At 37.8% G+C, this 25,101-nt stretch overlaps 1 protein-coding gene across 1 annotated transcript in view; it reads left to right on the top strand.

Annotated features, from left to right (window-relative positions):
- Nucleotides 1-25,101, top strand: part of GRIN3A (glutamate ionotropic receptor NMDA type subunit 3A) — a gene marked incomplete at its 3' end in the record, with an annotated part of 139,279 nt that overhangs the window by 87,363 nt on the left and 26,815 nt on the right. Inside the window, exons 4-5 of the mRNA XM_081237270.1 lie at nucleotides 12,051-12,196; nucleotides 16,247-16,362. Of these exons, the coding sequence (XP_081093396.1) occupies nucleotides 12,051-12,196; nucleotides 16,247-16,362 (262 nt within the window). The remainder of the gene's footprint in view (nucleotides 1-12,050; nucleotides 12,197-16,246; nucleotides 16,363-25,101) is intronic.

Genomic DNA, 25,101 nt, shown 5'->3' with positions numbered 1-25,101 from the left:
TTAATGTGTCACTATGTGTAATTACCTAGTTTGCCTTTTGTTAATCGTTTTTTTCCATTGGAGTACAGACCTGTCCTATGTTACTCATGGTAATGGTACACAGTATATATACTATATATGTGCTGAATTAATGGGTTCTTTGTTCTTGAACCTTCACCTGACCTAGGGATCCTAACTTAGATAGCAGGCAAAACCAAATCAGAAATATGCTTAAAATCATTCAGCAAGAAATTATTCCTTTCTTCTATCATGTTCTTCTACCAATTACTATAATTCTAAAAAATATTAATGAGGACAATATGATGATTTCTAAAAGAGTTCAAAGAAAATCATATTCCCTTCAGAAATACATGCAAATAAACAACTAATTGCTCTGCAATGTGATTAATGAAATAATAAAAATATGCAAAAGGGAGAGGTGGCACCCACAAGGATAGTTAACTCTTTCTTGGGAAGATCAGAGAAGGCTTCTGAAAAGAGATGGTACCTAATCTGGATTTTAAAGGAAGAACAGGAGGAGCAGAAATAGGAATTCCACACAAAGGTAATAGCATGTGTAAATGCAAAAAGGCAAAACTGGGCCAAATGACATGAGCACCAGGCTTAGAGGCAGAGTCTTAATTAAATTTCTGGATTCTCATTTATAGTTATTACCACTGTATCAATTTCCTATTACTACAGTAATACCACATAACAAGCAGCCATAAACATCAGTGTCATACAACAAAAAAATTTATATAGCTCACAAGTTTGCAAGGTTTGGCTGACCTAGTACAGGCTTACTTATGTATCTGGGGGCAGGTAGCTGTTGACTGATCTGGGGTGGCTTTAATATTTGCTGGGGTGACCTGGCTCTACTCCACATGTCTCATCATCCAGCAGGCAAACCAGGCATGTCCTTCTCGTGGTGACAGCAGAGGGTTATAGCACAAGCAGAAAGGTACAAGCACTTTTCTGAGACTGTTCTAACATCATGTCTGCTAACATTCCAATGACCAAAGTCAGTCACCTGCTCGGGACCAGAGTCCAAGAGGGAGGGCACTCATGGTGAAATGGCAAAGGAAGTGAATCAAAGAGGGGAGAAGAATTGGAGCCATTAATACAATCAATAGACTGCACCCACTTAATCTCTCCAGAGTTTGGTTTCCTATTCTATAATGGAGAACACAACAATTCCTTCCTCCTGACACCCAGGATTGTTGGGAGAAAATGTATGGAAGGCTTTTTTGAAGTTCTTTAGCTGAAAATAGACAAATACAAAAAAAGACTTACTATAGAAACCTAAGAGGTTGGGGTCACTCTGTTTGAGGCTTGCATGCCAGCTAACTCCACATTTAGGCTTAAACTCCTATTTCATGTTCATTAAAACAGTAGTCTCAAACAAGTTAGAACATTTTCCAGGCTGTAATCAGAAAAGGACATCTGAATACCAAATTCTGCGCCTTAGAGAGTGAGGTAAGCTCAAGAATATGCATGATGACGACTAAAATATTAGCAATGGCTACTTCTGGAGGAGGCTGTAGAATCAGGAAGGAAAAAGAGCTACTATAATGTTCTATGCTATAAAACTTCTGTTTGCATTTTACAGTGAGAATAGATTCATGTTCTGTTGTGGCATTAGGTAAATGAATGTTTTTTTCATAAAGTGAAACTAGTGAAGTTTTTCCATAATTTCCATTTCAACAACTTAAACATTGATCTGGATATTCAAGGTTGTTTCTGTTCAATTTTCATCCTCAAATATTACCTATTTAGTCATGCTTTATTTTTATTAATATGACTCATGTTATCTCAGAAGTTCAGGAAACTAGGTTCTTGTCCCAACTTTGCCATAATCAAGTCTTTGACCTTGGGCAAGTCATTTAACCCTGATCAACTCTATTTCTTCATCTGCAAATTAAGGATTATGAATTAAATGGTTCTAAGATCACCTTGGGTCTAACATTCTATAGTTCTCAGAAGAAATGGTCTATTTTTTCAGATAATCCCACTTATCTGAAAATTATCCTTCAGAATATGAACCCAAGAAAAGAGGAAGAGTTAATTCAGAGTTCAATAAGTGACCAAATTTTATAATTCAATATTTGTAGTTAAAAATATTTTACTACTTTTTAATGTACACTGATGTTAACAGATGATCTTAAAACAATCAAATAGCTTCCACTTACAATTACGTCTAAACTGATGAGATACATTTAAATTATCTTTTTAAACTCAGTGTAGATTAATTAACACCATGAATTTTTGGTTCTGAGCAAACTGTTTTTTCTTTCCACTCTGGGCATATTCATTCATCAAACACTTAAAAGCATTTACTGCTACTATCTAGACACTAGAAAAAGTTCCTGGACCTGCTTTTTCAGTTTGCATCAAGCCAGTTTCTGCATATGAATTATAAACTCCTCAATTCACGCTCCTAGTTTGTTTGTGAGAATACTCAAGATAGTGGAATTTAGAACTTGCATTCAGGTTAAATTCTAGAGGCAGCACACAAGTTCAATCTGTTAAATGTGTATATGACATAGTTCCACTTAGCTATCTAATCTTGGTCAAACTGCTTAATCTTGCTGATCCTCATTTTTCTCAACTGCAAACTAAATGAATCATTGCATGTCATTTTTATTGCTGCATGAAAATTTTCTGAAATTTGCAAAAGGAGGAGAAAGAAAATGCCTCTTTAACTCAGCTGACTGCTACCCGCTGGTGCTTGGCTCACAAAGCAAAAACGCTACTTTAGTTGTGCTGCTCTTGTGATTCATTTAACAGGAGCAAGTGTGCTGAACAGAAGAGAAAGATAAGCAAACACCAGCTCACTCATAAAATGGGAGATGGTCTGAAATGGAAAAGCTGGCAGCAAGGCTACAGGCAGGCTGCCCTGGAGGAGGGGGAGTGAGGAGATATCTTCTCCTGGATGCATATATTAAGGATAGATGCTTGAATCTTTGTGGGCCCCTCCATCATAATGGCTCAATCACTGATTCCCTGAGCACTCTAGAGCAAAGACAGATTGACTCTTCAGCCATGGCAAACAAAATTATTAAATACAGCCCAAGTCACCACCAAGGGTTAGCCTAAGGGAAAATTAAAGCAAGAGGAAAGCATTTCTCTTCTTTCTGTTATTCAGTAGTCTTTCTGCTTGTTGGATGCTTTGCTTTAGCGGATCTCTAAGAGGCTGGTTTCCTGGGGTCGATGCTGTGGGATCACTGACCTTTAGGCTAAACCTCCTACTGTACCTTTGCATCCAGCCCACCCTGAATGAAGGCCCAATTGGACATACTTTAATATTTAATTATTCTGTTATATAATAAAAACTGGCATTAAAACAAGTCCCTGTGCCATAAGGATTTGGGTAGAGTTGTGCCAAAAAGCTTACATCACTAGACTGCAGGTAAATTTATAGCTGTTTTCATTCATTTGCATTTAATCAGCCCAGAATTGCTGAGTCTAGGTTCAGCAAGCACCTTACTGCCTGCTCAGTCTGCAGGGTACAGTACTGCTGGTGATGCGCAATGACTCAAGTGAGAAGTTTGAGTTCCACAGTCCACAGGTCATTTTTCACCTTGAAGTTTGGCTGGATAGCAAGTCAATTATATAAACAAAAAGACAGGGCTGTTCTGATGCCATGAGCTGAATGGAATCCTCCCATTTTCTGTAAGACGTGTCGGTTCTGGCCTCAGCTGACCTGGTTCAAACTTCAATTCTGTCACAGTGGAATTACATCTTTAGAGCAATTATGGTCCTAAAGTAATTGCACTGTGATCATAATTACCTTTGAAAATCCCATTAAGACAATAATTTTACCTGTAGCTGGGTTCTAGAGTCAGCTGATAAGTGGGTATAACAACAGCATGGGCTGAAGAGCCTGGGGAAAGTTATTTCAACTTTCTGAATTTGCCCACAACCATGAACTAGAGCTATTAACAGAACCTATCTCATAGGGATACAGGAAGGCTGAAATGAGATTATAAGTATGGAGGGTCATGCATGTAATCAACACAACAGATAGCTACTAGTATTAAGAAGTTGTTAGGGACTAATTAAGCTCTCCCATTGGCTGTTGGGCTACATGTACAATGGCTGAACTCTTTCAGTTAGCCGCTTTACATATAAGGGAACTGAGTCTCACAGCAATTAAGAGAATAGCTGGTAAAGCCAAAAACTTTTGTGCTATGTATAATGGTAGTCAAGAGCATAAGTAATGGAGTCACACAGACTGCCCAGTTCTGTCATTTACTGGCTCCATAGCTTAGACAAGTTAGTTAGTTGCTCTGCGCCTCAGGCTGCTCACCTATAAAATGGATATAATGATAGAATCAACCTCATATGATTGTTGTAAGGATTATAAAAGTTAATATGTCCAAAGTATTTAAACAATGCCTGGCACAGGGTGAGCTACATCATCATCATCATCACCACCAATGCAATTATTATTATTCTATGTCTCTGTATTTGGAAACACCAGGAGCGTTACAGTACCCATAGTGAAATAATTAATCTGACATATAAGGGAGAAATGGACATAGCTCCAAAAGAGCACACAGCATAAAATGGGATTTGAAGGGGATTTTGAATAAATTGGAATGGTCTCAGTGAACTGAAAAGGGGAGCCTGCTCCAGATGAATAGAATGACACATTAGACCAGGGTCAGAGAAGAAGCAAAACAAAGTGAATTTCATCAAAGAAAGGGAACAGTCAACAAAGACAAAGATTGAACATTTGTAGCAGAATAGCAATAATTCCCCTCTAGAAATCCTATAATATCTAGCTTTTAGACACTACAAAGACCATGATAATAGACCCTACCCTTGCATGACTATACATGAGACAGAGAAATACCAAGGACTTCCAAAGGCCTAGTAAATGAGTACCATAGTGCCATTTATGGATATTGCTGAGCAAATTTAACTCAGGAAATTATTTTTTAGAGGAGGACACGAAGACTGGAAACTTGTGGTTTCATAAATAGTAGATGGGAAAGTGTTGTTGAACATAGCTTACTATAAAGAAGAAACAAAGAACAATTTTTCTTATCAGCCATACTCATTTGGGGAGGGGATTATACATTCAACAGGATTCTACTTGGGCCTGAGTTCAGGTTTTTCAAGCTCACCTCTGCATTATTTGTGTGACCTGGAGCAAGTCTCTTGTTCACCTTTTTCATCAGAGCATAAGTCTCCTTATCGTATAGATCAGGAAGTAGTACAGTGGAATTTTACATACAAAGTCTCTACAGTCCGACTAAGTTCAGAACCTTCCTATATTGGCTGAGCAATCTTGGGCAAGTTATTTAAACACATACCTTACTTCTTATGTGAAAGTTGGAGATGATAATAAATAGCTCATAGGGTTGCTGTGAGGCTTAAAATATACAATCCATGTTAAAGTTTTAGCACAACGCTTGACACATAGAAAGTTCTTAATAAATGCAAGATATATATATAAATGAATGGACTAAATGATCTCTAGCATCTCCTGCAGCTACTCATCTTCCCTGTAGTCTGGACTCCTTATTTTTACAGCCTCCCTGACTTTGATACCTCTCTTCAAGTTCAGTCCCTAGCCCCCACCTGTAACCCAAGCGGAGTGGAAAAAAGAAGCATTAAGATGGCCAGTGTGGCAGCAGAGATGTGGGTGAAGATGTGGTGATGCCAGCAAGGGGAGGAAGGAGCAGGGAGGGCTCAGTTCTCCTACGGCCACTCCCAAGACAGCTAGGTACTGAACACAAGTATTGGACCCCCAGGGATTCAAGGATCAACGTGCTCGTTTTAGCGAGCTTGGCCGATCCATCAAGCTTGTTTTAACCTTTTATGAACAGAACACCCACAATAACAAAAAATGATATTAGCTGTTTTTTTTATTATTATCATTATTATTACACATTCAAATAGATAGATTTGTTGGGTGGAACACAAAGGCATCCTTCCTATACAGAAGATATGCTTCAAGAGAAATGATTTCCTTGTCACTGGAGACATTCAAGCAGAGACTTAACAGGCAAATAATAGTGACATTATAAGTAAAGCCTTGCTACTTAACATCTGGTCCATGAACCAAGGTATCAGCATCACCTGGGAGCTTGTTACAAATGCAGATTCTCATGCTCCAACCTAGACCTAATGAGTCAGAATCTACATTTTGAAGAAATTCCAAGTAATATATTTAGCTTTGCTATCAAAGATTCAAGCATCAGTGAACAGAGTAGATGACTTTTAAAGCCCCTCTGAACTCTGAGACCACTCTCTATTATACAGTCCATAGGTTTTAACTGGACATTATATTGGCACAGGGAGGAACTATGGTCCCAATACCTAGTATATCCCATTCCATTGATGAAATTAAGAATGGCCTTTTCCACCCACCTCCAAAGGACATTTTACCAGATCTAGTGACTACATTCCACTCATACTTAAGTAACAATCTCAGATAAACACAAATGTAGAGCTTAAGTGAAAATACTCAACATTGAGATTGTTTTTGAATCTAAATCATCATATCTACCATGGACAGAGCAGTTTGATTATTTCTTGAGTTTGCTTCCATCTTGTTTTGAGCCACTTCTCTGCTTTCTGTAAAATGTCTGATTATTCTCCACACAGGTGCTCTGGGTAGAGTTCAGTATTCCATTAATACTGAACAATTCACATATAAATACGTGGTTTAACCTTAGATATTTCTGCAAGGCCTGAAGAGGCTGACACAAATATAAACAGAATTGGAAGAGCTGGTGAAATATTTAGCTGAAACTTTAAAGAAATTTTTCTCTCTCTGGAACTTCCTGGTGATGCTTGTAATGCAGCTCAACTGCTTTAGCTCTTTGTATACTTTTATCCTCCCTCCTGGATGCAGGCTTTCTGACATCCTTGGCTCTTTGAATTACACACCACATGGACATAAAGGGCAGACTATGCTAGTCCATCCAATTGCATCAATAGCTTCTTAGATCCCTTTTCTGATTCTATTATTCTGTGACTGCTCAGTAGCTCATGCTTTTTTTTTTATTGGAACTCACACGTAGAAATAAAAAAGAACATACTGTTTTGAAAGAATTAAGATAAGAATTAAAGGAAAATTTTTAATGTTTAAAAGGAAAGAAAGACAACATGAAGTGTGTCAAAAGTATCTAATTTGTAATGTATCTAACCTAAGAGAATTTGTGTTAATAATGAAGACTTATTACACCAATACTTATCAAACATCTGCTCTGTACCAAGCACCGTGTTTGCTGCATAATGATGATGATGATGGTGAGAGTAATAGCAGCTAACATTTGTTGAGAACTTATGACTACACGAATGAGACAGGCATAGGCCCAACCCTCATGGAAGCTTATAAGCTAGCAGGAAAAACAGACATTGAACAAATAATCCCAAATGTTATTAATGCAATACGAAATTGCAGGGTACAATGGGAGGGTGCTACAGGTGGCCTAATCTAGTTTAGGGGTCAGTGAAGTCTTCTCTGAGGAAGTGACATTTTATTTTTTTTAACTTTTTATTTTATATTGGAGTATAGCCGATTAACAATGTTGTGATAGTTTCAGGTGCACAGCAAAGTGACTCAGTTATACATATACATGTATCCATTCTCCCCCAAACTCCCCTCCCATCCAGGCTGCCATATAACATTAAGCTGAGTTCCCTGTGCTATACAGTAGGTCCTTGTTGGTTATCCTTATTAAGTATAGCAGTGTGCACATGTCAATCCCAAACTCCTTAACTATCCCTTCCCTCTACCCTTCTCCAGGAAGTGACATTTTAGAGTTAGCTACACAAAGGGAAGTTAGGGTTGAGGAGATAGAGCATCCCAGGCAGAATGAAGGCTATGGGCAAGAGCTCTGATCAAGCAAAAAGTATATGTTGGAAGAACTGAGAGAACTGGCTAAAGCTTAGAGGCCAGGGGGAGAGTGGGGAGAAGAGGCTGGAGAGAAGAAGGCAGGAGAAGGATCATGCTGAGGCCACGTGAGGAATTACGACTCCATCCCAAGGGCTATGGGGAGCCATTGATAGGTATTAAGCAAGTGAGTGACATGATCAGTTTTGCGCTCTAAGAAGATTACCCTGACTGGATTGGAGGGGAAGAGAGGGAATGTGCAGGTGGCTTGGACTGGAGAAGTGGCAGTGTTTGTAATACATCTCCAGGTTAGAGTGGGGTTCCTGTCGGACTAACAAAATTCTTCCTCCCATAGAACCTAGTTATTTATGTTAATGTTGAAGGAAATTTCCATTCTCAAAACTGCTCCTTCACAGGCATGAGAGCCATGTCAGGGAGATGTGGGAGCCCATGGGCAAAAGGCAGCGGGAAAACATGAAAAGGAGATAACACAAAGGGCTAGCTAGTCCTCCTCTGGAATTCCGAGCTTTGATCTGCTGGTTCACAACTCCCTCCAGTGTCTTGGGAGGGAGTGCTGTATTGATGCACTCAGCAAAGAAAAGAGGTCCAGAGTTTGCCTAGAAATAGTTCATGGGCCATAAAGATAGTGTCACAGCATAATGTGAGAAAATGGACTTCTAAAAAGGATTATTTTCATGTGTAAGACAAAAGTATTCTAATTACTGACCAGGACCCTTTTACCTTAAAAGGAGGGTTCGTTTCAAAAGCTTGAGTTGTAAGCTATATCATTAGTCCCTTTTGTGCTTAGTGGGATGACAAAGCTCTTATCTCCCTGTGGTTCAAAGAATCTGTCAGTCATTCATCAAGCATATTATTGAGCAACTACATGGTGAAAGGCATTGGAATACAACAGTTAATGTTTTACATAGACTTCCAGTCCAGTGAAGAAGCTGAAAGTCTAGACATTATTACACAATTAAATTTTAAAAGTGCAACTGTAATAAGTTCTACAAAAGAAAGGTATGCGTGCTATGAGGGCTTAGGAAAGGAGCATCTGGCCTAGACAGCAAGTTAGGGACGTGATTACTGAGCTGAGAATAGAAGGATGAATAGAAGTTAAATGGGTGAAGAGAGGATAGAAGAATAGTGGTAAAATTAATTGATTTGACAAACCTGTATAGAGCCCTTATCAGGTGCCAAGTGTCAGAATAGGTAACTGTGGTCCACAAATGAATGAAACCTGGTCTGCATGTTAGGGAAAAGAATAAGCTGAATCTTGCTAATGGCTAGCTATGAGAATTTGATTATTAATTTGCCCGAACCTCAGCATCTTAATATGTAAAATAAGAAAATAACATCTATCTTGCAGGATTATTGTGAGAATTCAAAATGTGCAAAGCCCTTAGCTCACTGCCTGTCACATAAGTAGCAAGTTCTGTAATGACCAGACCCAGAGTCAGTATGACATAGTGTCAGAAGCTCTGTTCATGGTGTTCAGAGCTCACTATTTTCCATCAGACTATCTGGGTTCAAATTCCAGATCCAATGTTTACTAGCACTATGACCTTGGGCAAATAACAAACTTTCTAGTCTTTAGTTTCTTTATCTATAAAAGGAAGATAAGAGAAATACCTCATAAGTTTCTTGGGAGGCTCAAAGGAGATAGGCATGAAAAATGTGAAAGATGGCTAAATAAGTACCTAGCCTACATATTCTGTATGTTCAAGGTGCTGTATCAGCACAAATAAATAAGCAGTAAATTATTTTTGTTTTTGTTCTTCCTGGATAGGAGGGTGAAGCTAGATAAGGCCAAAGACTTCATACAGAGAGTCTTGTTCTAGGCCTTAAAAAATGAATAGGTGTTGGACAAACAGAATGCTGATAAATTTGCCTTGCTCAAGCCGTAGAGCTGCAGTTTGCTATTGTGAGAGCAGCCTAGGCCTAAGGCTTAAGGAGAATATTTTAAAAGACTAGTGAGTTCATTCTAATAAACATCTTCTCTCCATTTGCTGCCATGAGCTGGAAGGCAGGGTGATGTAGTCAGTAACAGCGTGGGCTTTGAAGTCAAACAGACATGGGTTCTAATCCAGTCCCTTCTACTTATAGCTGTGTGATCTTATTACTTTTATTACTTACTCTTACTTATTACTTACTATATTTCTCTGAGCTTCAGTTGATTAATCTTTAAAAAGGAAGTATTAATAGAGCCCTCTTCATATAATTTTTATGAGGATTAATCAAGATAATGCAGGTAAACATCACATTTGGCATATAATATTTAATAAATGTTAGCTATTATTATTATTGATGCCTCATTAACGTTATGCTGGCATAAAACATTAAAATTTGTTCAGTGTATGGAACACAAGGGTTTGCCATATCACCTGCTCAACAGTGGGATATCCAAAGAAATACCACAAACCAGGTGGTGAGTCCCTTTGTGGCAATGATTGCAGGTATTTACCTTTGTGGGCCCAGTAACTTTGAAAATTATACAAAGCTCCCCCCCCCAAATATTGAATAAATTAACGAGAGATTTATTTCACTGATTGTAAAATAAAGGTTTTTTTACTTACAAACATGAGGCATGTTTCTATAAACAATCTATAAATAAATAAATACACCTGTAGTTTCACCATCAATGGAACAACCATCGTTAATATCTTGATATATTTTTTCCAAGACGTGTGTGTGTGTGTGTGTGTGTGTGTGTGTGTGTGTACGTGTACATATATGATATCTGTGGGGGGGGTCATAGCATTTAAAATAATTATATACATATTTAATTTTGATCAGACCATACAAAAGCTTTTTCTCAATTTGTCATATGAGCATTTGCTTTGTTTTATTTTTTATTTTTTTTAAATGAAAGCTTTGTTTTATTAAATATGCTTCACAAACATGATTTACACATTAGATAACATTCTATAAGGATGTGGCATATAATTTATTTAACTATTGCCATATTGTTAGACCTTTGGTGTGTGTCAAAACTAATTAATCTTCAAATATAAGTTATTTGTTACCAAATTCAGTGATTTCTTAACCTGTAGGGGCTATAAACAACTTGAAAACCTAATTATTTAAAAAAAATATGAAACTCTGTACTATCTTCCTTATAGAAGAAAATTACAAACACATATTTACATAAAATGTTGCCTAGAATTTCAGGAGACGTATAAACTCCATGAAGCCCATCAGTGAATTCCTATCCCCAGGGCCTCAGTCAGAACCAATGATATCAAATATGTTAACACGAAGCAGAACAAAAAAGTTAAAGAACTGTAACATAATTGTGGAGAAGTATAATCTCTAATATACTGCTTACTACAGTACATTCAACTATTTTCATAATACAGCCCAATCCCAGTTCATTCTTATATTTTAAGTAAGTCTAGATTCTATATTAACACTTCTGTACAACTTCCATGAACTACACTGCCTCATGTGCTGTATCCTTATCATCCTTAGTGACAGAAAGCTTCTACAGGACTCCCAGTACACTGCCTCTCCTCACTGTGAGGTCTTACATTCTGGAGAACTGTGCCATTACTGGATCTATTCCTGCTACCCTCCTGCTCTGTTGCTCCTAATTGTCTTACATACCATTCCATTTGAGCAAATATACAGCATGACTGGTAATACAGTTATTAAAGGAAAGAGATCATTTTGTAATTACACCAAAAACAAACTCAACAAACTTAAAATATACTGCAGCATAAAGACCAATAAACATAAAAGAGATGTATTCACTCTTTGGGGTCATGTATATTTCAATCTCAGGATGCAAGGTTTTAACTTAGCCTTTGTGTAGTTCTAACCAAGGAAAGGCACAATCTTTTATTATCTTAACTTTATGCTTTGTCTGACAAGCAATTTTTAATACCAAGTTTGATTCTACACACCGTTTTATAGTTTCGAAAGAATTCTGACAGGTTCTCAATATAAAGGAGAAGGCTGTTTTGTACTTTGTGTTTGTTGTTTTCATCTGTTTGCTTCTTAAGACAGAACAATTATTTATGTGAAGATACAACAGTTACTAATGTGAAAGCTTGTATGAAAGAGCATGTACACATGGCACACGGAAATTTGTTTATGACTGTGTGCATTTGAAAAATCCTAAGTCATCATTAGATTCCAAAGAATGATGGAAAAGAACATTTTGAAAACAACTCTAAGAATAATTTATATTAAAGACACTTCTTTTTCTGCCTCATAGCTACATCATCCCTCTCAAGGTTTCCGCTTTGGAACTGTCCGGGAAAGCAGTGCTGAAGATTATGTGAGGCAAAGCTTCCCAGAGATGCATGAGTATATGAGAAGATACAATGTACCAGCCACACCCAATGGAGTGGAGTATCTGAAGTGAGTGTCAACCTCTTGCATCCAAAAAGTCCTCAATGAAAAAGAAGTCTTGCTATTGATGTAGTGTTTGTCGGTTTTTTAAAATGATAGCTAAATATATCCATTGTGTGTTCAGTAATATCTCACACCATGTGAGATCCAGGAGGCAATGTGGAATGTGTGCATTTAATTATGTGACCTAGTTTACTAGTTCCTGCACAGTCCCAAGTTGGCCGTAGCTTTGATCAAAGTGCCAGTGCAGTCATTAGTGTAGCAGATGGTGGGGGAAGTAAATGTTGGTTCGACATCACTTGGGAAAACAATGGTGCTGAAATGATCAAACACTCAGGGAACGTGGCCAGAGGATAAAGTGCCCCAAAGCAACCCTTTCCTTCACAGTGAATCTCTAAGCATGTGGACTGTCTCCTCTTATCACAAGGAAGTGGACTTTATCTTAGAGCTTTCCTGTAGAAAGAAAATAAGATAAAAGGCAATGATTCCCATGCCTGCATCCTTCTCATCGGCATTTATGAGAAGCAATCAAGAGCAATCACATTACCATGGCAGATTATCAGAGCCTGTAATTCAGTGAAGCTGAATGCAAAAGAGGTTGGTGCAGTTATGGGTCTGCTCATCTAGTCTGCCTGGGAGAAGGGGATGAATGGCTCCTGATAAGCACCACAGCATGCAGGCAAGCAGTCCTCTCCCTCCTGCCTGATGGTCTCAGGACAATGACATACATTCAAACTCCAGTCCCTAGAATTGTGCAGCACCAGGAAACTGGTTTCTCTATTGTCAAACACAATAATCTCCCCAAAGGACAACAAGACTTGGCACCTCAAATCTTTTTTAAGAAAGGGAAATAAATAACTTTATGGGACATAGGGGCTCTGTGTTTCTCAAGTTCTAGTAATCAGCCCCTAAAACAATTTTATGGACTAAGCTAGAGTCTAGAAAGGAAGCCTTGTGTTCTCAGATTTGCAGAGTTATATATAGTGTTGAAGCACTATGAAATGGCACTTTCAATTTTTCAAGAACATTAAAACATTAGAGTCCCTCTCTGACACAGAGTTTAGTGTTCCTTTGCCTCCCAGTTCCTCCTCTTTAACCTCTCCTTTAGGGAAATGCATGGCTGAGAAAAAGAATAAGATGTCAGGGAGACAGCGATGGCTCCCCGCTAGATAGTAATGGCTGACAAACTGGGCCCTTATGGCAGTGTGAAAGGGTGAGATAAGCCACTGCTGCAGTCTCCAGTTCCATTCCACTCGGGGTATTCATTTATTCTGGAGGCTTCATCTAGAAGGCCCAAGTGCTCAGAGTTGGCCCTCCTCTAGCCTGAGGAGAAGAAATTGTTAGGTAGGAAAACAGGCACAGATGAAGGAGCTGAGTTCCAAAAGAAGCAACTTGTCCATGGAAATACAGCTAGCAAGTGGCAGTGTCAGAACTAGAACCAGGTCTCTAGAATCCAACCACTGCTGCAGGCTAGTCTGGAAACCAAAACCGGAAAGTAGGTCCTTGGTGTTCAAAAAACAGTCCATGTTTCAGCAGCATCCGTGTACCAGATAGCATTTGGGTGCATGTGAGAAATGCAAACTCTCAGGCCCTGTCCCAGAATCTGCATTTTAAAAAGCTCCCCAGGTGACTCATAGATGGAGGTGAAATTGGAACAGAGCTTACCATCAATGTCCTCTGCCTTCTTCTCTCTGGGCTTCTCTCTCTACTTTTGGCCCAGATAAAGCCTATGTTCTTAGCCACCACTCCAAACAACCAGTCTTCAAGTTACCCCCTGACATCCCAGTGCGCTGACCTGCAAGCACAACCCTTGGAGTCGCCCATAAAGACAGGTTCCTGTGTTAAACCTGTCCCTCCCCTCTCCCATCAGAATTCCCCTGGGCTTCATCCTACTCACTTAGGGCCCTGCTTTCTGAGGTGACAGTATTCCAATAAATTAATCCCCAGTAAAGTATTAATTACTTTTAGTATGTTTATATCTGACTGGTTTTTGTGGTATATGTGTTATTAAGTGAATGCTCAAAAAGACAGCATGATTTTATAATGGGAGAAACAACTGTAGGCCATGGCCATGCCAACTATTAGGATGATTCAACCAGTCTGTAAGGTCCTTATACCTGGATCAAACACTGCCACTTCCTCACCAGTGACTCAGGGCCCCATGGGAGTCTGTGAGCTAATTGCTTCTTGCCTTGCTATGCAATAGAAACCTGCCATAGATAACTTCACTTTGCAATTCAAAATCATGAGGAGTTATTTAGGGATACCACTGAGATGGACCTCTGGAAATACTGGTTAGAAAAACTGAGCCCTAATTTTTTGTATTGTTATTGCTGCCACAAATATTTGCAGAGTATTGGTAAATGGTAACTTGTTCCTGTGTAGCTCACAAGGTACATTCTGGTACTGTGAGCGTCAAGATTTGACTGGAGAAGCATCTTTCAGCTTGATTTTTATCTTACTGCCAGGATTCCATTAAGGTTCCTCATCTTCAGCTTCCAGGAGACAATTCTTATCCCCAGCCCTTTTAGAAGCTTCCTACAGCTCTGGACCTGGGATATGTTTTTCATTTTGGCTAAAGTTAAACATAGGCCTCACTGTAACTTAAATTCAATAACCCTGGAAAAGGGATTTATTTTGAAGTGCCTATTTTACCTCCTAAAAGAGTAGAGAAAGGAAGCAATGGTCATTGGCACCAAGAAGGGATGTTGACCTACTTAATGTGTGTCCATGTGTGGCTCAGACAAAGCCATCAAAAAGGTACTTGCTGCTCCATGATGAATCTTAGAGATGTCTAAGGGTGTCTTTCTCTTTTAGATTTTTGATGGGCCCTAGCCATGTTCTCCTCTGAGTTTAGAAGCTACTCCTATGTATTGAATTCCAACAGCCTCATTTTTGGCTCTAAGAGAGGAATGACTGGACCCAGATGGAATAGAGAAGAGCTGTTCTCTTTGCCAAGCTGTTTGGACAGCACTGAGGGTCAGAAAGCCTTTATTAAATGGATATATGTCCTGTATCTTTCAAAAAAAAGTTTGAGGTAGCTGAAAACAGAGTCATTGCATACACCTTAAACATTTCCCTTTGAAACTCATCCTCCCTTGCCACCTTTGTGAGTGGAGCTCAGCCAGTGCTGACTGCCTTCCTTGGGACCATCTCTGTGTCTATGTCCAAAGACTGGGGAGAACACATGGAGGATGCACAAGGATGTCTGCTGGCACCTTGAGCCCAGCCCACAGCCGACTCACTGATATAGTACAGAAACAACTGCCTTTAAATGATTTTTGCCTGAACTGCCTCCTGGGATGGGAATGAAACATGAATCTCTGGAGATATATTAATAAATCAGATTACAAAGATCTATTACATACGCTTCCCATTCCATTTATTGAACACCAGCCTATGGACTTTAGAGAGACCTGAACTCCCTTTTCACCAAGAGTGCTGGATCTCTTATTTGCCCTTCCTTAATATGTACTCCCAAATATGAAATAATGTCTGATCTCTGAAGAATATGATAGTGATCATGACAGAAAGAATTAAGAATTTTCACACACTGATTAATGAGACCCCCAGCTCCAACATTTACTGGCTATGTAGACTGGATTAAGTTACTTTGACTCTTTGAGCCTGAATTTTTCCATCTGTTAAAATGGGATACTACCACCCCCTTCAAGGTTATTATAAAGGGTAAAATGTATGGAAAACAATAAATACAATGCTTACACAAAGAAGTCATTCAGTGATTGTAAGAGAAATGAACCTTGACTATTTACCTTCCCATTCAATTCATAGTCGCTCTGGTTTTGTTGTTGGATTTAGAATGAAAGAAACTGGTAGATGAATCCACTGGAAAGATGTCATGCTCTCTTATAAGAGTGTCTGTTTCCCCTGGTCTATTCTCTGCAGGTCAGTGAGATGTCAGCAAGGCAGAGCCAGCAGCTGCCCAGCTTGTACTGCCCTTATTGTCCATTCCCTAAACAAAAGCCAGCTGTCAGCCTTAGTGTTTCCTGTCTATTAATGAATCATTTTTCACTTTTCTTCTCTTCGTCTTAAACATAGGAATGATCCAGAGAAACTAGATGCCTTCATCATGGACAAAGCCCTTCTGGATTATGAAGTGTCAGTAGATGCTGACTGCAAACTTCTAACTGTGGGGAAGCCATTTGCCATGGAAGGTATTAATCAGTCATTCTTGATTCACTTTTACTCGGAATGTGCTCAGTTTGCCAACCTAGCAAGTCACAAATGCCAATGTCAGAGGCAAAGAGCTATTCATCTTCCCTTGCTTTCATTTTCAGCTCTTAAGCACTCAGCTATTAAGTGGCTGAAGTTAGGTATTTATTTTCTACCTACTCCACAAACATATTGTTATCCAATTGTTAGAAAAACAACAACCAAAACGCCATTGTTATCCCAACAATGTTGCTTTAGATATCTGGGAATCGTGACAGTGTAATAAATAGGGAGTCCAGTTTTAACTTAATCTGTATTTTCTAATGTCCAAATCCTGTAATGAATCTGATGCTAAAACTAGAATGATTGCATTACAACTGGAAGGGCCCCAGTGTTGATTTAATCCAGTCTACTCAGTTTTATCCACAAGAAAACCCAGAGACATTTTATCACTTTCTCATAATCACACAATTAGATGATAATACTGGAATTAGAATCCAAATCTCATGGTCCTTAAATAAATGTTTCCACTAGTTGAAAAATAAGTAGAAAAAAATCAACTTTTGTGGTTTAGTAACCTCTAAGAGTCCTAAACAAAACCTTGTTTGGGACCTTGAGTTTGTCTTTCTTCCCACTGGCAGCAAATTTTTGCTTTCAATTTGGTCAACCAATCAATCAAACTTCGGGACCAAAGAAAGATTGCTTTGTCAGTAGCTCCTTGCATTCTGGACAACAGCTGATATACGGAGCTGGTAGTTTGAACCAGCAAATTTCACATCTCCCAGTTCCCAGCTTCCTTCCTCTGACAGTACATGCTGGTTCCCAAAACAAGCCATACTCACTTGTCAGAAAGCACTTTGACTTGAAACAGTCCCACGGGGGTGCCCAAGTCCTATTTCCAGAAAACTATACTTTCCTGTATGTAAATTAGTATATCGAGACTATTCAGATTCCAATTCCCCACCCACAGTTGGTCCCTGTCTCCCCTAAACACATCAGCAAATTTTTTACTTCAGTCTTCGTTTTTGTGATGAATGAGAATGTAAAAGCTGATGCGGTTTCTTCGAGCCTTCTCCTAAGAGAAATCAATCCCCTCTCCGGGCAATGCTACCTCCACCTGAACCAGGAATAGAACTCAGGAAGAGAGAGATTTAGTGGTAGGGATCTTCTATTAAGATGACAGTCTGACACAAGAGAGAGGAGATATGGAGATATATGTATATGTATAGCTGATTCACTATGTTATAAAGCAGAAACTAATACACCATTGTAAAGCAATTATACTCCAATAAAGATGTTTAAAAAAACATTACCATATGACCCAGCAATCCCACTACTGGGCATATACCCTGAGAAAACCATAATTCAAAAAGAGTCATGTACCACAATGTTCACTGCAGCTCTATTTACAATAGCCAGGACATGGAAGCAACCTAAGTGTCTATCAACAGATGAATGGATAGAGAAGATGTGGCACATATCTACAATGGAATATTACTCAGCCATAAAAAGAAACGAAATTGAGTTATTTGTAGTGAAGTGGATGGACCTAGAGTCTGTCATACAGAGCGAAGTAAGTCAGAAAGAGAAAAACAAATACCGTATGCTAACACATATATATATGGAATCTAAAAAAAAAAAAAAAAAAAAGTCATGAAGAACCTAGGGGTAAGACGGGAATAAAGACACAGACCTACTAGAGAATGGACTTGAGGATATGAGGAGGGGGAAGGGTAAGCTTTGACAAAGTGAGAGAGTGGCATGGACATATACACACTACCAAATGTAAAATACATAGCTAGTGGGAAGCAGCCACATAGCACAGGGAGATCAGCTCAGTGCTTTGTGACCACCTAGAGGGGTGGGATAGGGAGGGTGGTGGGGAGGGAGACACAAGAGGGAAGAGATATGGGGACATATGTATATGTATAACTGATTCACTTTGTTATAAAGCAGAAACTAACACACCATTGTAAAGCAATTATACTCCAATAAAGATGTTTTAAAAAAAAAAGATGACATTCTGATGTAGCAGGGCACAAAAAGAAAAGAAAAGCCAAAGAAAAACTAGAAAACCAAAGAACATTCATTATATAACCTCATTTTGATGTAACAACGGGAAAATTCCCATTTTTCGTGGCATCTAGGGATATGGAAGAGATGTTACTTTTTTTTTTCCTGTCCTAGATGCACTGGGTAATTGAGGTCCCTTTTGCCATTAGCAGCTGTTAACAATGAATTATTTGTAGTGGGCAAAAGAATGAAGGACTCTAGTTTCCACCTTTGTCTTAGGGGCCAACACTATCTTGTCAAAAGGCAGTGGTGAGATGGCTTGTTGGCCTCTGCTAGACCCCAGTGCCAGATGCCACACAATGAACTCCCCACTGGTTTCCTGTTTACATTTCCATCTGTGCTCCTGAGACTTGGTGTCTTGCAGTTCCCATCATCTCCAGATACCACGTTGTTTTCAAAGGGGATAAATACAAAATGGAGCAAGGAAGTGCTCTCTCTGCAAGAGAGCAGAGAGACTACAGATTTGAATACAGAGAACAGTCTCATCATTATTGGCTTATTCTAAAAAAACCATTGCAGGTTTATTCTGGGTGAGGTTCAAATCAGAAATTTTAATTCAATACTGCCTCTGTGAACAAGTTCACAACCTAAAAGCAGAACTTTGTAAAATACAAAGGGAGGACACATAAGTTAAAAACAACTTGATAGACATACTAGTAAGTCTTGATTGATGCTTTTAACAAAAATGTTAATCTCATAGATTTTTATGGAATATTTCTCTCTTCATGAAAAATTTTTAAACTATTATATGCTTTCCTTTAGCAACATTTAGGATTTGTGAACTTATGAAAATCTGGACTTTATTATTAATTAATTAGACTTCATAGGCATAAATATATCATAAAAGCAATTTATGAATAATTTTTACCCATTTAGCTTACAGGAATGTTTCATATGTCTATCTGTATCCTGTCATAGGACCTAGTATAATGCAAAGCATATAACAGTTATGTCATAAATGATGTATTACGTATTATATAACTCATTAGGTTGTATTTGAAATAAGTACCTAATTCACTTATTATTGTAGGTAATCAAAAGCACCCTGAAGGTCTGCATACACTTTCCAAAGTGCTTAAATGACTTTGGGAACTGAGGAAAGAAAACAGAGTCAATTGATTCCTTCATGCTGAATGTACATTCTCTCTCTGTAGTAACGACATTATACCAACTCGGTGTGACTACTGAAAACCCCTCCCAACTTCACCATCCTGCATTTATTTAAGGCTTAAAGGTCAAGTGGGACAAATGAAAGATAATAGTCCACATTGAGTTTGAAACCTTTTCGTAAGTCTTCAGTGCAGCAAACCAAAACTATTAAGAATTCAAGAGCATGTGGAAAGTCTCTGGTCATATTAAAAATCATACACCAGGGACAAAAAGACATATTGTATGCTCTGGAAAAAAAGAAAGTGTTGAGATAAATGAATACATGTCCCAAATTTATGCACTGGAGTTAGCTGACAGTAAAGGTCAAATGAGAAGAGTAATGGAACTGCACAGTACTGATTTGTGACCTTTCTGCTGAAGACTGCGCGTTTTTGAGTTTGTTCTGTTACTTGCTTTCCACTAATTATTTAATACAGTGCTTGGAGCACTAGCTCTGGAGTCTGAGTACTTGGGTTAGAATAGAGTTTCTGTTACTAACTGTGCTACATTGGGCAAGTCACTTAATCTGTTCTTTAGCTTCCTCATCTGCATAATGGGTTTGTGAATAGTACATCTATGACAGAGTTGTCGTGAAGAGTAAGTAAAATAATATATGTTAAGCACGTACAAACACACAGTAAGTGCCCATTATTATTATTATTCATTATATTGAATTAATAGATTGAGACCAATTCATTATAAATTATCCTAGGATAGATAGCGTTAATATATCTCAGCTTCTCACACATACTTCTCTCTCCACTATGATGTGCTGGGGGTAAGGGAAACCCATTTTTAAAGTCTCCTTTAAGGTTAGGACTATTCCAATATGTTCTCAATCATTGCCCTGCAGTAGCTAAATATGGTATTCCAAGGCCAGACCGTAAAACGAAATTAATTTTTCTTCCTGAAGTCTTTTTAACCCTATCTAAGATCTTATTTTCAAAATATCTATTTTCCAACCACATTTCAGGAAGATTTTTGAAGTCTATGAATTTCTAACTATACATTTGCTAGCCAAAATATATTTCCACCACTCTTAGCTGAGTAAAGCTGATTTATCCATGGGGAAAAGATCAGAATTCTATTCTGAAAATTGTTCTCTTGGGCTATTAAGCTGTATCCAATTTCAAGGGTGCCTGAAGCCTTCATCTCTAGGGTTGAAGGATTCCATTTTGCTTCATCTATCAACCACAAAATAGTTAACCTCATCTTTATTGCAAAGCCACGTTTCTAATGATAATGAAAGCAACTCAGGCTGCTAAGTTGAGTCAGCAATTTAAAAATAAGAATTCTTTGACCAATGAAAACAATCAAATTTGAAAAGCAGCTGATAAAGAGGACAAAAATGGTTTTACTATTTTGTCTCTGAATAAAACTGATTTTTATGTCTTTTAACACATACCTCTTCTAATTGCCACGTAACTTTGTTTTTCTGTTTCTCCCCTTGTTCCATATGCATAGTTTGTTTTAACTAGATAATAATAATTTATGCCAATAATTATTAAAATATCAATATTTAATATATGCATTAACATAGAAAATTTTAAAGAACAGGAATCTATTTTTAGTGGTCAATTACAAATTAACCTTGACATGATGGAATGGAGTGATTTAATATTTATTATCTCCTATGTATCAATTTTTTATAAATGTCTCTGCAACTTCAACATAGCTTTTTCCCTAAGGCAATTTTTATACATTTGTTGTAGTGCCAAAATTCTATTCTTAGAATATGTAAATTTATCGTAAATATTAATTTCCAATTTCTAAACTTTCTTATCATGCATTTTGGTCTCATCTATCCAAAATACCACTATCAAGAATCACTCCAAGATGCCTTCTCTCATCCTTTCATCTGGTAGCAATCTCTCTCCTCCTAACAACAGTTTTCTTCATCCTCTTCGTTGCATCTTTGTCATTATATATATATATATTTTTTGCTTTATAACAAATTTAATCAGTTATACATATACATATGTTCCCATATCCCCTCCCTTTTGCGTCTCCCTCCCACCCTCCCTATCCCACCCCTCCAGGCGGTCACAAAGCACCGAGCTGATCTCCCTGTGCTATGCGGCTGCTTCCCACTAGCTATCTACCCTACGTTTGGTAGTGTATATATGTCCATGCTGCTCTTTCACTTTGTCACAGCTTACCCTTCCCCCTCCCCATATCCTCAAGTCCATTCTCTAGTAGGTCTGTGTCTTTATTCCTGTCTTACCCCTATGTTCTTCATGACATTTTTTTTTCTTAAATTCCATATATATGTGTCAGCATACAGTATTTATCTTTCTCTTTCTGACTTACTTCACTCTGTATGACAGACTCTAGGTCCATCCACCTCATTACAAATAGCTCAATTTCATTTCTTTTTATGGCTGAGTAATATTCCATTGTATATACGTGCCACATCTTCTTTACCCATTCATCCGATGATGGACACTTAGGTTGTTTCCATCTCCGGGCTATTGTAAATAGGGCTGCTATGAACATTTTGGTACATGTCTCTTTTTGAATTATGGTTTTCTCAGGGTATATGCCCAGTAGTGGGATTGCTGGGTCATATGGTAGTTTTATTTGTAGTTTTTTAAGGAATGTCATTATATTTTATGTTTATTGAATTTATGACTCACCTCTCTTTTTTTCTCAAGAAAAGTCCTATAACATCCTACCATGCTGTGTAGTTATTTACGTATGCCTCATCTCCCCCGTGCCACCATGAGCTTCATATGGATAGACTTGGTGTCTAATTTAACTTGGTAAATTCCATAGCACTTGGCAGAGTGTCTGGGACAGAACAGAATTCAACCCCTATTTGTGGAATTAATGAATAGATGAATGCAATAAATGCTTATCAAATGAAAAATGAAAACAATTCTGCCATGATTACAGTAACCTGTGCTGGAATTACTGGCTTTAAGGGGATTTTTAGGAGAAACAATATAGTCAGGGAGGGTCCTTGCTAGTTAATTTCCTCATTTATGTACAATCATATACCAATTGGGGCTGTACTTACACTATATTTACACAACTTATTGAAAAGTTTATGACAAAATTTGCCCGTGAATAATATATATTTGTGTCTGCTGAATTCAAACCACCAGTTTAGATGATTGTAGTTTTTTACTGCATTGCCTGGTTTAGGGAGATTGTATCAATATGATTGTAGTGATAGGGCCTGTTTGAAGGGGAGGAATAGGTCAAGTATTCCTTTGCCTTGGTCACATGCTATAATGGATACAGTGGAGGGAGCATTGGTTTTAGACTCAAACAAACCTAATTTCAAATGCTAGCTTTGCCATCTATGAGCTGTGTGAACTTGGGCTGTATATTTATTCAATCTTTAAGTTTCTATTCTGCATGGGTTCACATAGGGGTTAGTCACATGTGGAATGGTATCTGGCACACAGCAGGGCTCAGTATGTTCTAGTTCTCATTATTAGAATCCCAGAGTGATTTAACTGACCTGTATGCCACACTCCAGTATGCAATCTTAGACTAGTGCATGATCTACAAAGTGGGGTAAGACATGTAAAAAGTTTATTATAGAGCAGTACTTGGTGTATAGTAAGCACTCTATAAGTATTAGAAATTGTTGTTGTTGAAAATTATTGCCTCCAGGGGAAAAAATATAAAATATTCAGCAAACCTGGCCTAATGATCCTGACCATAATCCCATACCCACCAGATAGTTCCAAGATCTTCTACTATTTGTATAAGTCCCAGTTCTTCTCCCTCAAGCTGGTACAAGCTGGGATGTCTCAGTTGTAATGAAATAATCATTATGTAGTGCATTGTTTAATATCTGTCTCCCTAAGAGATTGTACACTCCATGACAGCACGGACCATATTTACCTTGCTCACTGCTAAATCCCAACCACTTAACACAGTGCCTATTCACTCATAAATATTTGTTGAATGGATGAATGAGTGAATGAATAAATGTGTGAATTAGTCAGAGAAAATTATCATTCACATGACTAGTATTGTGCCTGACATGTAAATAGGTACTGAATGAAAATCTGTGCAACTGAATTTGTCAATAGCATTCATTATAATAAAAGTTTCTAAAGAAAATTGGTTACTTCCTTATAGTTACCCATTACTTTAAATAAATGTTATTTCATGGTAGAATCAGCAGAAGAACAGACTGCCTGTGTAAAGTCTTTTATTGTCAGTCTTGCCTTTCAAACCAAAACTACTAGGCACAAAATAGGCACTCAGAATAGCTCTCTGAATGGAAAATTCTAATAATGCTCTTGACATTGTCATCATTTCCTTGACTCGCCATTGTTAAGGAACAAACAAAATTACCAGGGGGGAAAAAATATATAGCTCTTTAAAACACATAAATTTTTTTCTGTATTACTTATTTCCTCTCTTTTATTAGTTATACACAAATCTCAAGCCCTGTATTTTTTGAAAAAGGATTTGTGTATCTGTAATTTAAAAAAAGAACAAAAACTAATGTCCTTGGAAATAAATTGTAAGATGGAATCATTATAGCAAGTATTTGTTTCCATGAAGTATCTTTGGATTCTTGACAGCTTTTTGGTCTTTATATGTGAAAAAAGGAGCTAGCTATAGTTTCAGTTTGTCTTCCTCAGTCATCTTGAGGGCAATACATCTTTTTTCGACTATGCTATCCAATAGCTACAGACAAAATGTAGGTAATTAGCTCTTTCACATGGCTCTTCAAAGAGATTAACAGTTTGGAAAACAAGTAAAGCCCCATACTAAGTGAGGATACAGAGTCCAAGCTAATTAATAAAACTCTGACAATTACATCTTCTTTACGCTCCTCCTTCATCCTTCTCCCTTCCTCTCTTGCCTTGAATAACCACTGTCACAGATATTTGGTTTATCAATTCCTTGATTTTTTTCTGAATATACTCTTATCACATACATATGAATTCTTAAAAATACAGTGTTTTGTTTTGAATGTTTTTACATTTACACAATGGATTCAGGCTATAATCTTCTGGGATTGATCTTTTTCATTCAGTGTTGCTAAGAGTCATCCATATTATTCCATGTCATTCTAGTTCATATGTTTCACACTATACAATATTCCATTGTGTAAACATTCCACGATTTATTTACCCATTCTCTTGTCAACATTTGGGTTGTTTCCAATTTTTGCTATTATGAACAACGCCTCTAAGAACATTCTTGTACATAGCTCCTGGTGTGGTTATGGAGGAGTTCTTTAGGAATGTACTTAAAGTTGCTTGTTTTAGAGCTTATAAATCTTCAACTATACAAAGTAATAGCAAATGGTTTTCCAAAGTGGGTACATCAATTTGCATTCCCACAAGCAACAAATAAGTGATCTTATTGATCTACATTTGTACCAACACTTGGTTTTATCAGACTCCCTTTTTTTTGACAAGTTTTTATTGATGTTTTAGTACTTATGCTATATTGTACATTCAAATGGTCTCATTCTGTTATTAAAAAATAAAAGTAAAAGAGGGTCATGCATGACCAATGATAAGAGTATTTCATAAACCAGG

This window comes from Mesoplodon bidens, assembly GCF_964165515.1.
Source record: "Mesoplodon bidens genome assembly, chromosome: 6".
Lineage (NCBI taxonomy): Eukaryota > Metazoa > Chordata > Mammalia > Artiodactyla > Ziphiidae > Mesoplodon > Mesoplodon bidens.
The sequence above is the reverse complement of the archived record's forward strand: the minus strand, read 5'-3'. Positions and strand labels throughout refer to the sequence as shown.